Genomic DNA, 11,867 nt, shown 5'->3' with positions numbered 1-11,867 from the left:
GGATTCGGTTGATTACAACGCTTTAAGTGACCAAGACAAATGCGTACGTCGTGTCATAATATGTAAAGTGAGCCAAAAACGCCAGAGGGCCTTGAGCAACCAAAGAAAAAATGTCCGAACCATCCTGCGCACGTCACGTCTAAGCAGCCCTCTTGGGCTGCGCGGCGGACGTGGCGCTGATGACCTCGTCCACCATGCCCTTCCAGAGGTCCCTGAGCATGCCGCCCGCCTGCTCCTCGCCCTGGGGGCTGACGCCGTCGTGCACAAAGCGCACGTCCGCGCGGTGCATCTCGCCAAAGGGATTGGCGGAGAGAACCTTGTCTGGGTTCACGGCCAGGATTGTGACCCGTGGTTCCTCGAAAGAAGCGTCCGTCGCCTCGGCGCTCGCCAGGGAGTAGTTGTCCGGTAGGATGGGGACGGTGGGCTTTGACGGGGCGGGCGCCTCGTTGAGGAACTCAAAGGACGGCAGGACGGCGGCGTCGACATGGGCAGAAGGCGTGCGTGTGATGGCGGACGAGGAGAATGTCTGCATCAATGGCTTGGTGCGGTTGGCGAGGGAAGGCTGAGGCGTAGGGCGGTGGGTGGTGGTGATGCCACGAGAGGACTACGACATATGGTCAGCGTATTGTTCATCCCTTATACTGTAGAGCTGGCGTATTGTGTAAATCAGAACATACATCAGTGTGCTCGCTCAGCCGATTGCGGAGCAGCTCGGCGTATTTGGGCGAGATGGTAGCGCCCGCATTGGTGCTGTGCTCCAAGGTGCTTGTCGAGACGGCACGCGCGGTGGCCGTGCCGTTGAGGGCGCGGGCGAGGTGTTTCGCGGGAGCAGTGACACGGGACATGTTCTGGCTGATGAAGATGGGATATAGAAATAGACCGAAAGCTGGCGATGATAGGGAAGCAGGTCAGAGAAGGTGATAGGGAGACTGAGAGGGCGGAATGGAGAGGGGAAGCTTGGGGTTATATGGCTGGCTGGACGGGCTTGATATGGATGGACGGCACTCCAACAAGAGGGTGTGAGGTGCAGGTACGGTAAGGTATGGTAGTACGACTTGAGGGCGGCACGTTCGGAACGAAAAGCAGCTGGAGGCGGCGGCGGCGGCACGACAGGCGGGCATGGCTTATATAGGATCATGGGAGCAACGGATTGGCATTGACTGTCTGGATCGGGCAGTATTCGCAAGGCGAGGCCATGTCAATTGGGGAGATAACAACAACACAAAAGGGGCTTGACAAGTCTCGGTGAGGCTGTGGCAGGTGGATCATGCCGTCTGTCTTGTTGGGGCCAGGCGGGTGAAGAGTGGAGAGCTATACGCTGCCCCACGTGAGTAGCGTCGAGTCAATTGAGTTGGCCTACGCTCTACTTGTATTTACATGTACAGTCGAATGCCAGATGTTACCTTTTGTACAGCAGAGATAGGCACTCATGCCAGAGAAAGGGCCCGTCCGTCACTGAGCCACGGTGAGGAGGCAGCCCAAGAGGGCAGCACAGGATAGTGAGCGCAGTCCACTGCCAGTCGAGGGCTCGAGTCAGACGTGGGCTTGGACAGAAACGCGGCAAGATAAGTCGCCTGCAGCTACCAGATCGAACTTGACGAATGAGTGCTGTGAAAACATTCTTCAGTCTTTACTAATACAGCCTAAGGTACGAAAGTTTCATGCTTGCATCCTGGAAAGCTTATAGGCCTAGTGGTCACTGGTCAGATCGGTGAGTTTGAGAATTGGGTCTATCAGATGCTCCCGCGTCGAGACAGATTGATGGTTGATAACTTGAACCAGTCCTGGCACAAATAAGTCAGTCCGTAGTCTCAAGTTGTATAACAGCATCTTCGCAACACGGCAGCAGAGGTCGCGTCCTCGAAGTCCATGTCCATTCAATTACTCGGATTCCAGACCTCGATCACTATGAACCGAACGATACCTGTATGCACCCCACTGCCCCTCCACTGGCGGTGTACGCGAGTCCGTGACCGTACAGCAGCTCAGCAAGTCACAAGGCCAATTCAACAGATCCGCGACCGGACCCCAGGAATCCACATGCACGCCAGCCGCGCATGCAGGCTGCAGCTGCCGGTGGTCGGTGCGATCTTCATTCCTCACCGCCGCCGTTATCTTGTAATCCGACTCAGTCTGCGTACGGAGTACATACGTCCACGACGACTTGCACTTGGAGGGACTGGACTGCTACGTAGCAGGTCCAGGTTCAGGGCGGTTTGGGACGTGGCCCGGCCCTGTCCGCAGCAGACCGCCCCAAAGACCGCCAAAGTTGAGAATCCCATAGTAGTACCAATTGAATTGGCGATTGTGGATCGGCCACGGGACTCGTAATCAGGGGTTGTGTCAACTGAGCCAGATCACAGATGATGGACATTTGTTGTGGTCGCTTTCGTACATGCACCAGCGCAGATGCCAAGTTGACAGCACTGGGGAAGATCAATTATAACAAAGCTCCTCAGCCCACCGTATATGTATCGATCTGTCCGTGTCACCGTGTTCCAAATCCAGAACCCACGTGTGGACAGATGCGGGATTCGAGCATGGTTGCCAATTGCGCGGGCGCTGTCGTACAGCTGACAGCTCCTGGCGTCTGCAAGACTGCATTCGTCTGTCATCTGCTGTCGCTCGCCTCTGCCCTTGTTCTATCTTCCACATCACGCAAAGCTCCTGTGGCGTTCCTGAAGAGTTCGAGCTTCCGCCGGGACCATCCTTCGAACCCCAAGAAGCAGCAAGTGTTGACGGAATTGGCACAGACGAAACAACACTAATCAATCGAGACTTCGGTCGCGAGGGCTGGCTAATAACTGGCTGCGTGCCTGGTCGAGAGCGGGCCGTTTCCTCGAGTCCAACAAGTCATGTCGTCATTGCCGAGCGGAGTCTGCATCTCGCGCCCGCGCAAAGGGAGCGAGGAAAATGAGCACTCGACGCGATGCCATGACAAGCCCGTTCTTGAGAGTTGAGCGTTTGTTGATGGCCAAGACCACCAGCCTGCTCCGGTTCACAGCAGAGACACCCGACGCTCTGGGCAGAGAAACTGAACGCATTGCGACATGGTCACATGGTCCACCCACCCACGCGCAACAAACGTACGTACGGCTTGCAAGTTGGACCCTGAATCTGGAGTCTCATGAAAAGCCGATCGCGCAACGTACCTGACGGACGGAGCCCCACGTGGGTGGATAAGTAGGTATTTCTAATGTACGTACGTAGTCTGGCCATCGATATTGTTCGGTGGCCGGCCTACTACTTGTACATACTTCCCAGCATCGTCAAAGCCCTCACTCCACATACTACCTCGTTCAGCCAAAGCAGGCATTGCCCGTCGCAATGGCCGTCCACAGCGCGCAGCCACCGCCTGTCCCAGACTCACCAAAAGGTACTACGCATCATCTACCAGCAGAAGAGGCACTGGACTAACAGTTCGCGCAGTCTGGGCGTCGCTCATCACAAACATGTCCTACCTCCCAGGTCTTCTCACCCTTCACCACACCCTCTCCAAGACGTCCTCTGCCTACCCCTTTGTGGCCATCATCACGGCCAGCCTGCCTGCCGCCGCCGTCGCTGCCCTCCACAGCCGCCGCATTCCCACTGTCACCGTGGAGCCTCTGCTGCCCTCTCACGCCGGGAACTACGCCAATGACCCGCGCTTCCGGGACACATGGACCAAGCTGACTGCCTTTGGCCTGGACCAGTTTGAGCGCATCGTCCTGCTGGACAGCGACATGCTCATCACGAAGAACCTGGACGAGCTGATGGACCTCGAGCTCGATGCGCCCCCGCGGCACCATGGCTTTGACGGCGGGCCAGGCGTCGACGGCGAGACAGCCCAGCTGCAGGTCAAGAACGAGACCACCGGCCGGCGGGTTCTGGCCGCCAGCCCGGCCTGTACCTGCAATCCCGCCCACAAGAAGCACTACCCTGCCGACTGGGTGCCGGCGAACTGCGCGTACACCTCGCAGCACGCCACGCCCGACCTCGCGCAGACCAGGGGCCCGGAGCGCGCGCCGCTCGGGGTGCTGAACAGCGGCCTCCTGGTCGTGAACCCCTCCAAGTTCTACCTCTCGCAGATCACCACCGCCCTCGAGGACCCGGCCACGGCCGACATGGCCTTCCCCGACCAGGACCTGCTGGCGGACCTGTACAGGGATCGGTGGGTGGTCCTGCCGTATATCTACAACGCGCTTAAGACGCTGCGTTGGAAGGGCGTGCACGACACGATCTGGAGACAGGACGAGGTCAAAGTGGTACACTACATCTGGAGTCCCAAACCGTGGTCAGAGAGGAACGAGGACGGGGCGTGGGCACCCAGCGATGAGTCGCACGCGTGGTGGCATGAGGCGAACGAGGCCAGACATGCCGAGGAGAAGCGGCTCGGCTTATATGATGGCCACTGAGAGGAGGTAATCGCATGGATGGCGTGTTGGTGAAGGCGTGCAAAGCGATGTTATGTAAAAAGTAGTAGTATGCTCAAGTTTGAAATTATGTACGTAGCCCGGCTCCTATAACACAGTCTAGACAAGTTCTGAACCAACGTACATGCAATGAAGAATGCATCTGGTGTATCATCGTCCTACAACGCCAGCTTCCCAAATGCCAAAAAAAAATCAGAATTGTTACTCAACTCTATCCCAACGCCTGAATTCAAGCAGTCAAATCAGTCTTCATGTCGTTAAAGGTCGTCAGCCGTCATATGCTTTATCGCTTGTATTTCTGCGAGTGTCAGTATGTCTCTCAGACAATTCAAATGCAGTGTATGCATGGGAGGGGGGGACTCACGTCTTCGACCCGCCTGCGATGTTCGGGGTCAATGGTGTTCGTCGCACCCATCAGTGTCTGCCCAATCGCCTTTGTCACGCCCACGGCGGGCCTGAAGATGATGGTGGGCGCTCTCTTCCACACGGCCTTTGCAGCGCCGCCGGCATTCTGGCTCTGCATGACCTCGCCCGGGACAGCAATGATGGCGTCTCGCGCCGTCTCAATGTCCCTAGCCAGTGACCGATACCCGCCCTTGAATCCTTGCATCACATTCGGGGCCGGATGGGCATATAGCGAGATTTGTCTCTTCTCTTCGGGGACCTCGAAATCTTCCTCCTCCCAGTGCCCTTCGTTTTGGCGTTGCTGCTGCTCTTGGTCCGTGAGGAACCCTTCGGCTCCCTGCAACGCGTACTGCGTCCCGATGGCAATCTTGGCACCAAGCTTGATGATCTCTGTGCCGGTCGTGCGTACAAAGGCATTGGCGCCCTTTGAGAAACTGCGGAGTACCCTTCCATCCTTCTTGTACTCTTTAATCGGGATCTCGATCAAATCTCGGAAGCCTCCGCCAATGGTGACGAGCGATCGCACAGGCGCCAGCCCAGCAAGTACACCGGGTAATTGCTCCTTGATGACATCTGGGGTCCAGATGCCGTTCAGCGTCTTTCCCAGCCGGTCAAAACCGGGCACACCGTGTAGAATGACATGCCGCAGCACCAGATTGGCCTGGTCCAAGGTCACGAAATTCATAAACTCAGAAGTGTGCCCCGAGCGAAGTCCGGCGTAGTCGACACGTTTCGGCTTGAAGTCGAGCTGAACGGGGATCGGAAGCACCTCGGCGCGCTGCACAAAGGGGATGTCGCTTTCGGACGCATGCACGGGCGCGCGATCATCCTTGAACTCGAAGAACCGCGTGATGAAATCCAGGGCATCTTGGTCGACGTGCAGACGCACAGGGAGGACCTCCACACGTAGGACGAATTCGGCCACGGGAAGCTCACGAACGGGCTTCACGCTCAAAAGGTCAAGATGCACCATGGAGGATTTGGCCGATCGGGGTCCCGCATCTCGGTCGTAGGTGGCAAACTTGCGCCAGGTCGAGGTAGGTACCTGATCGATAATGTCCAGGTCTGTGATCCGAATGTCCATGCTGGTTTCCGTCGAACTCGACTCAGAGGGGTACACGAACAAGTGGGCGTTGATGCCATGCAACTCAAACGAGATTTTGTGATGTCTGCTGCGCTTGAGCTTCAGGCGACGCGGCTTCTGATGAGACTGCCGGATGGTCCGGTCTGATGCCCCAGTCATGGTGGTCGCCGCAACGGATTCCGTCTCCGTGGTCGTGGCATTGTCGTTGAGCTCCTGGTTAATCGCTCTCGCCAGTTCTTGGGGATCTTGATCCGCCGAGACGCCAATGTAGATGGAGTTGAACAAGAAGTCGGCAATGGCCTCGTCGTCGTCGTCCCCCTGCTCCTGTTCTAGAGGTTGCAGCCTGGCTTGACGTTCCATGGCTCGGTGCTCGATTTCCCCCACAGCGTGCGTAATAGCATCACGGGTATGAACCCAGTCGTACCCATCAAAAAGGTTCCATACAACACCTGCGTCTTTGACTACCAGCTTGAGTGGGCATCGCTTGACTGTTTGCTGGAGAGCCGGTTCCATTTGGTTTGTTCGGGAATCCCAGACCTTGGCAATATCATGCCGGCCGCTCGGCACCTGCTCGTAAAAGTCGTCTCGGATGGACAGAGACTCGCCACTGCTGTGGGAATCCGTGCCGGTCTGAGACTCGAGCCCCTCGAACGACACGTCGGCTTGGTCTCCCTGCGCCGAGGCACCTAGCGACAGGCCGGACGACTTCAAAGCATCAAACATCTCTTCGCCAGCATCCACGTCTTCGATTTCATCAAAGTACTTGGATGCAACGGGTATAGAGCCTTCCGAGCCAAAATCAATATCGGAACTGCTGCCAGCAAGCTCCTGTGCGCCAGCGAAGTCCTGATCGAAGTCATATTCACCTTCGGGCTTGCCAAAGGCTTCACCGGAAATGGAGGCGAGCATCTCCTCGATCGGCACGACACTGGTCCTGTACTTGATTTCTCTCGTAGGGGGCGTCGGTGGTTTCAGGGCATTGATGAGCGTGATGAGGGTCTGAGTCGAATCGGCACAAGTCTGTAATACGACCAACTGGTTGGTCATGTCGACTTCCACTTGCGACTCTTCCGGCCCCGAGCGAACGTCCACCACGATAGAGAGGGACGACACGTAACAGATGTCGGCGAAGCCTTGGGCGCAAAGATCAGACACCTGCTGGGATGCCGTAGAGGTTGCTCGGCGATGTGTTTTGGACTGGGCCCGGCCGGCTGTGAGGTGCTGCACGTCGTCTATGAGAAGAACGGACGCCTTGTTGAGGTTGACAACGGCATGCGTCTCTTGATCCTTCGGTAGCACAACTTGCACATTGGCATCGGTCAAGGCAAGCAACATCCTGGCGGGTGAGTCCAAGGGATTGAGCCCAACGATGCAGTCGTACAAGGCAATGTCGAGTGTCGTAGGTTTGGTGGCGACTGACTTGCCTCCCGAGTCGGACGGGTTCTTCAACGCCAGTTGAGCTTGTTCACCAAGGTTGGCAACAGAGGCCGCAAGCCCAGCTTCAAACTCCTGCGGCGTTGCGTCTTCCTTGAGCCCTAGAATATCCATGACAAAGGGCACCCGATACTCCAAACCAGCTCTGTGCAATTTGAGTTTAATGACTGGTTCGATTTCATCCCCGATTATGCGCATCATGGCGACTGGGCCTTGGTCTGGCCCAGATGATCCATCGGCTGGGCATCGTACAAGTTCCTCGACGCGGTTCCGCTTGATGCACAGTCCGCACACAGAGCCCGCGACCAGAGACGGGAATGAGATGTGAGCCACGTCAAGTCTCTCAGCTGTCAGCTCAAAGAATCCCAGTTTACTCCCGCTGTCCGCCGTAGCCTTCAACTTGTGGACCTTGGCCATTGTCAGCAGCCCTGGGCGGTCGTCCTCAGGTAGATATTTGGCTACTGTCGAAAGCTTTGCTAGATCCTCCCCGAGACTAGGCAGAACAGAGAGCTGCGCCATGTTCTTGATATCCACAGTCATTATGTCGACAGATGCCCTCAGCACGGACCCCTTCCGCCGTTGCCGTAGCAGAGTATCGACCATGATCTCGTCGTTTTCTCTGTCAAAGTGAGCTTTAGACGGCGTGATGAGTCCCAGTAGCCTTGTCAGGTCATCTTCGGTTGGTATACTCAAGAACTCAACCCTGATAGTCTCTAACCTGGTACTGAATGCCGGATCAGCTTTTGACGAGGACAGGTATGGACCATCGAGACGAAAGTCGCTTATCCCTGCTCCAATGGCATTTTCACGCGCGATGATCTTGACCGCGCTTGATCTAGCCACGACACTGCATTCTTTGCCCACGAGTCGAATCGAAGACCCCCCAAAGCGCATATTGAACTTGCTTTCGGCGACCGCGGCTTTATGACCCGGCTCCAGCGGAGGTTCGAAACGGACGCCCCTGACTTTGGGCTTCGATTTCTCCTGCTTAACTATCGGAGACTGGGCAGATGTCATCGAGGAGCTCATGTTAAGGAAGCTACTCAGACCCCCAAACCACCCAAATGTTTCGTCCAGTTTCTGAAGGTCAAGCTGCACCACCACAGGGAGGGTCAAAACCTCAATGGAAGTGTTCGGGCCAAGCTGGGTCATAGTGATCTCGACATCACGACCGGAGGCGGCAAGGGTATCACGGACGGATGTACTCATAGGCTGCGTTTTGTCAAACGAGACAATGTGGCTTGTTGGGTAGCCAAATTGGAAAGTCTTGAGGCCGATGTGGGTGGACGTCTTGGTCTTCTCCGCCGGCTTCAACTTGTTGTTTGTGGTCGGCGACAAGCCATGAGTTGTGGTGATATGCAGCTCTTTGAGAGTCATGTTCAACAAAACATCCTTGGCCAAGCTGAAGGCGCCTGGATCCAAGTGTCGATGTGCAACATCAGAAATGCCCCCAAGCAGGCTGACGAAATCCAAGGAAACGCCTCGAAGCTTGACAGATATATCCTGAGACTTGGCCTGATTGCTCCTCCCAGATTCCTGATTCGATGGAGCCTCAGGGCCCGTCTTGAGCATCCCAACCAATTTGTTGACCACCGTTGAGAGCAGAAAGCCCAAAGACATGTCGCACTGAATTGCGATGGGCGACACGTCAATCTCCAAAGTATCATCTGACTTTTGCGACTTGTCCCTGTTCTCCGGCTCAGGCACTTGCGCAGGACTACGCGCGTGGTGAACGGAATAGGCGCCAGGCGCGGACGGAATGAAAGATCGGTTCATAGACTGGCCGAGACTCGATACCGACTCGGCTGACACAGGCTGTACCTCAATATGCTCGTGCTGAGAAGGAATGTAGACCGATATTTGTCCCAGCGACAGCAGCTCTTTCACAAGCTTGGTCGGACCTTTAGGTGTTGCAGCCTCGTCTGCGTCCGTGGACTGCTCGAATGTGGCGGGGCTGTGAGAATCTCGACCGCTATCCGAGTCGCCGGAAGGATCAAGTGGCTTTTTGTCCTCTTCGGACTTCTCATAGGGCTCGGAGGTGGCTGGACCCTCGTTGATCGAGGTCTCCTCTTCATTTTCCCAGCCACCGGGCATCAAATCTCGCCTGTGGTGAGAAGACTGGTCGTGGAGGCTGGTTTCATCCTCCTTTTCCATGGGAACACCTTCCGTATCAATCCTTGCCGTCGGCTGCGCATCAGTCGAGAGAGATGAACCTTTTGCAGAAAAGGCACTCATATACATGCTCTGCGCTTCCTCGGAGCCATAAATGCGGGATTGGGTCAGATCTTCCTCAAGCTCCTCGCCCGGCGTCGAGCCTTGATCAAACAAGGAACTCATCGCCATAGGCTCGTCAGTTGATGCATCCAAAGGACTTGGTCCCCCTGACAAAGGTAGTTGCGCGCTTGCCCAAACAGGGGCCTCGTCGTCCAAGGCGGCTATCGAGTGTGCCATGCGATCCCCCGGTAGAACAGTCGTGTGGAACATTGATTCCACCGGCGACCCATCCGAGCCGTGGTAAACGGACGCTCGAGGCGTGGAGGGACCTTCGTCATCATACCCCCCTGGCGTCTGGGGGTCATCGTAAGGTATACCTAAGACATCCTCGCTATCCGCCAAAAGCGAGTCCGAGTCGGACAGAGGTCTTGTGTCCGATGACAGGGAGTTGCTTAGCTCATTATTGTCTGCGAACGTGGGTTCGCGAGATGGTGGATTTCGAGTCATGTATGGTGAAGACGTTCCGGAAGGCGACGTCACGGACGGGGACTGCGCAAGGGCTGAGAAAACATTGGCTTCCGAAATGATGTAGGCGCGCACGTCCCGCAAAGAGACATGCCTTTTGCCCTCCTTGTGTCGTACTGTCGCAGGTTCGCCCTGTACTTCACTCGCTGCTGTCATACCTTCCACGTTGATGTGTTGGAGCGCAACCTGGAAAGACACGGCCTCGGGTCTTGACGAGCTCGGGTCGAGGGGTACATCGACGTCGAGCTGAAACGTGACACCATTGATCTTGAGCTGCATCCGATCCATGATGCCCTGCAGAAAGTCGGCCAAAAACCACGGCAACGAGAGAGCTTGCCCCGTGCCGAGTGTGTCTTCTTCACCGCTGCCATCGTCGCTGACGGTGACCGAAGCCCCTAGGTCTTGTGTTTCGGTTGCCAGAGCATTCTCCAATTCCTGCCGCTCGAGTTGCGGCTGGCCCTCGAGGAACGACTGAGCAAGGTCGGCAGCATTTGGCACGATAGTTTCCTCTACAGGCGTTCTGTCACCAGAAGCAGGGCCTTTCTCAAGCTCGGTACCAAGGATCTGGAGCTTGACGTCCACGCCTTCCACCTCGATGACGATCGGGCTTGTGTAGAAATCGACGGGTATTGTCACGCGCAGTAGGATGACTCGGGCTTTGCGCAAACGGAGGGCGGGTGGTAGCTTCAGGAGGTTCTCTAGTTTCTGGTGATGTGTTAGAAGTGTGACAGAGGGGGCGTCTCGTCTTGCCATACCTTGAGCCTGATTCCAACATCTCGAAATTCGAACACGGTATTCCGCCCAAGAGCAAAGTCCAGGTTCTCCATGTTCAACGCATCGGTGTCGAGCAACTCGAGCCTGGCGAGCGCATACCGGAGCAGCCTCTTGGGCATGGAGGAGCTCCGGAACGACTGAAATAGAGTCGCCATCGCAACGGGAGGTGACGGTTATCTCCTTCTGGGTGCGAAGCTGTGGGAGCTTTGCTCGACCGACGTTCAAGTGGGCAATCGTAGGACGACTGGACCCTTGGCCAGATGCGGGGAGGCCGTATTCATGATTCGGACGCCATTCAGGCGCGCGGGCGGGTGTCGAGGGATACCGTGTCGATAGAATATGTTTGATCAAAGTTGGCAAAAGGCAGGCAATCTGACCTCTTGGTTTGTGGGATGGTGCGTGAAGTTTGGAAGCTCAAGCGAGCTTCTGACAGCCTGGAGGATAGTCCAGTCGCGTAAGGCTTAGATGCTGAGGTTGGTGTTGTCGCGGCCAGCTCCAGGCGAGTAGTCACTGGTCGTGTGGGGGTGTCACGGGCTCTACAGGGGCTCAAGGTGGGCCCTTGCCGATCGTTAGCGTCCTTGTCCGCCAGACTGACCGGAGGCTCGTGACTCCAGTCTGAATGTCGATGTCAATCTGACAGGCCCCGGCAATAGGGTCGATGCAGGCCTTTTACTGTACTTACTCAATATGCAACGTAGGCACGCAGTTGGGGCCAGAGACGCCCTGACTTCAGTTCGGACGCTGTGGTAGGAAACGTTGGAATGGTCGCAACTTTGCTTGACAAGGTGCCTCGGCACGTACGGCCTCATTGACGCCTCGACTTGCAAAAGACTAGGCAGCTGGGGCGTCTTGAGCTTGGCCATCGGCCTGGAGAACGAAACCCTCTAGTTAGCATTCTGTTGAATGCATTCGAACTACTGCATTTGACCCTTTTTCGTCACTATATAGTGTTGTCGTTTCGCGTCCCCATGCACAAGCCCATGCTCGTGAAATCCCCTTAGAGCTATTTCGCCTAATCT

At 56.3% G+C, this 11,867-nt stretch overlaps 3 protein-coding genes across 3 annotated transcripts; 1 reads left to right on the top strand and 2 right to left on the bottom strand.

Annotated features, from left to right (window-relative positions):
• Positions 1 to 139: 139 nt before the first annotated feature.
• F5Z01DRAFT_640713 (uncharacterized protein) lies at positions 140 to 845 on the bottom strand (the record flags this gene model as incomplete). The annotated part of the gene is made up of 2 exons (XM_046262536.1): positions 140 to 604; positions 678 to 845. 2 exons carry the CDS (start codon positions 843 to 845, stop codon positions 140 to 142), a joined length of 633 nt encoding a protein of 210 aa, XP_046113839.1.
• A 2,390-nt stretch (positions 846 to 3,235) lies between these two features.
• F5Z01DRAFT_434422 (nucleotide-diphospho-sugar transferase) lies at positions 3,236 to 4,725 on the top strand. Its single transcript, XM_046259715.1, has 2 exons — positions 3,236 to 3,376; positions 3,430 to 4,725. Exons 1-2 carry the CDS (start codon positions 3,328 to 3,330, stop codon positions 4,392 to 4,394), a joined length of 1,014 nt encoding a protein of 337 aa, XP_046113838.1. The 5' UTR covers positions 3,236 to 3,327; the 3' UTR covers positions 4,395 to 4,725.
• F5Z01DRAFT_667716 (uncharacterized protein) lies at positions 4,447 to 11,313 on the bottom strand. The gene is made up of 3 exons (XM_046264300.1): positions 10,830 to 11,313; positions 4,777 to 10,779; positions 4,447 to 4,710 (listed from the first exon to the last, which is right to left on the bottom strand). Exons 1-3 carry the CDS (start codon positions 11,001 to 11,003, stop codon positions 4,696 to 4,698), a joined length of 6,192 nt encoding a protein of 2,063 aa, XP_046113837.1. The 5' UTR covers positions 11,004 to 11,313; the 3' UTR covers positions 4,447 to 4,695.
• Between the last annotated feature and the right edge of the window lie 554 nt (positions 11,314 to 11,867).

The sequence above is a fragment of the Emericellopsis atlantica genome (genome assembly GCF_019669845.1).
Source record: "Emericellopsis atlantica unplaced genomic scaffold F5Z01scaffold_46, whole genome shotgun sequence".
Lineage (NCBI taxonomy): Eukaryota > Fungi > Ascomycota > Sordariomycetes > Hypocreales > Bionectriaceae > Emericellopsis > Emericellopsis atlantica.
This window is presented reverse-complemented; position numbering and strand designations above follow the sequence as displayed.

Coding starts and splice junctions, on each gene's coding strand:
- F5Z01DRAFT_434422 (XM_046259715.1), top strand. CDS start 3,328: ATGGCCGTCCACAGCGCGCAGCCACCGCCTGTCCCAGACTCACCAAAA. Junction 3,377..3,429: donor TGTCCCAGACTCACCAAAAG/GTACTACGCATC, acceptor CAGTTCGCGCAG/TCTGGGCGTCGCTCATCACA.
- F5Z01DRAFT_667716 (XM_046264300.1), bottom strand. CDS start 11,003: ATGGCGACTCTATTTCAGTCGTTCCGGAGCTCCTCCATGCCCAAGAGG. Junction 10,780..10,829: donor ATGTTGGAATCAGGCTCAAG/GTATGGCAAGAC, acceptor ACACATCACCAG/AAACTAGAGAACCTCCTGAA.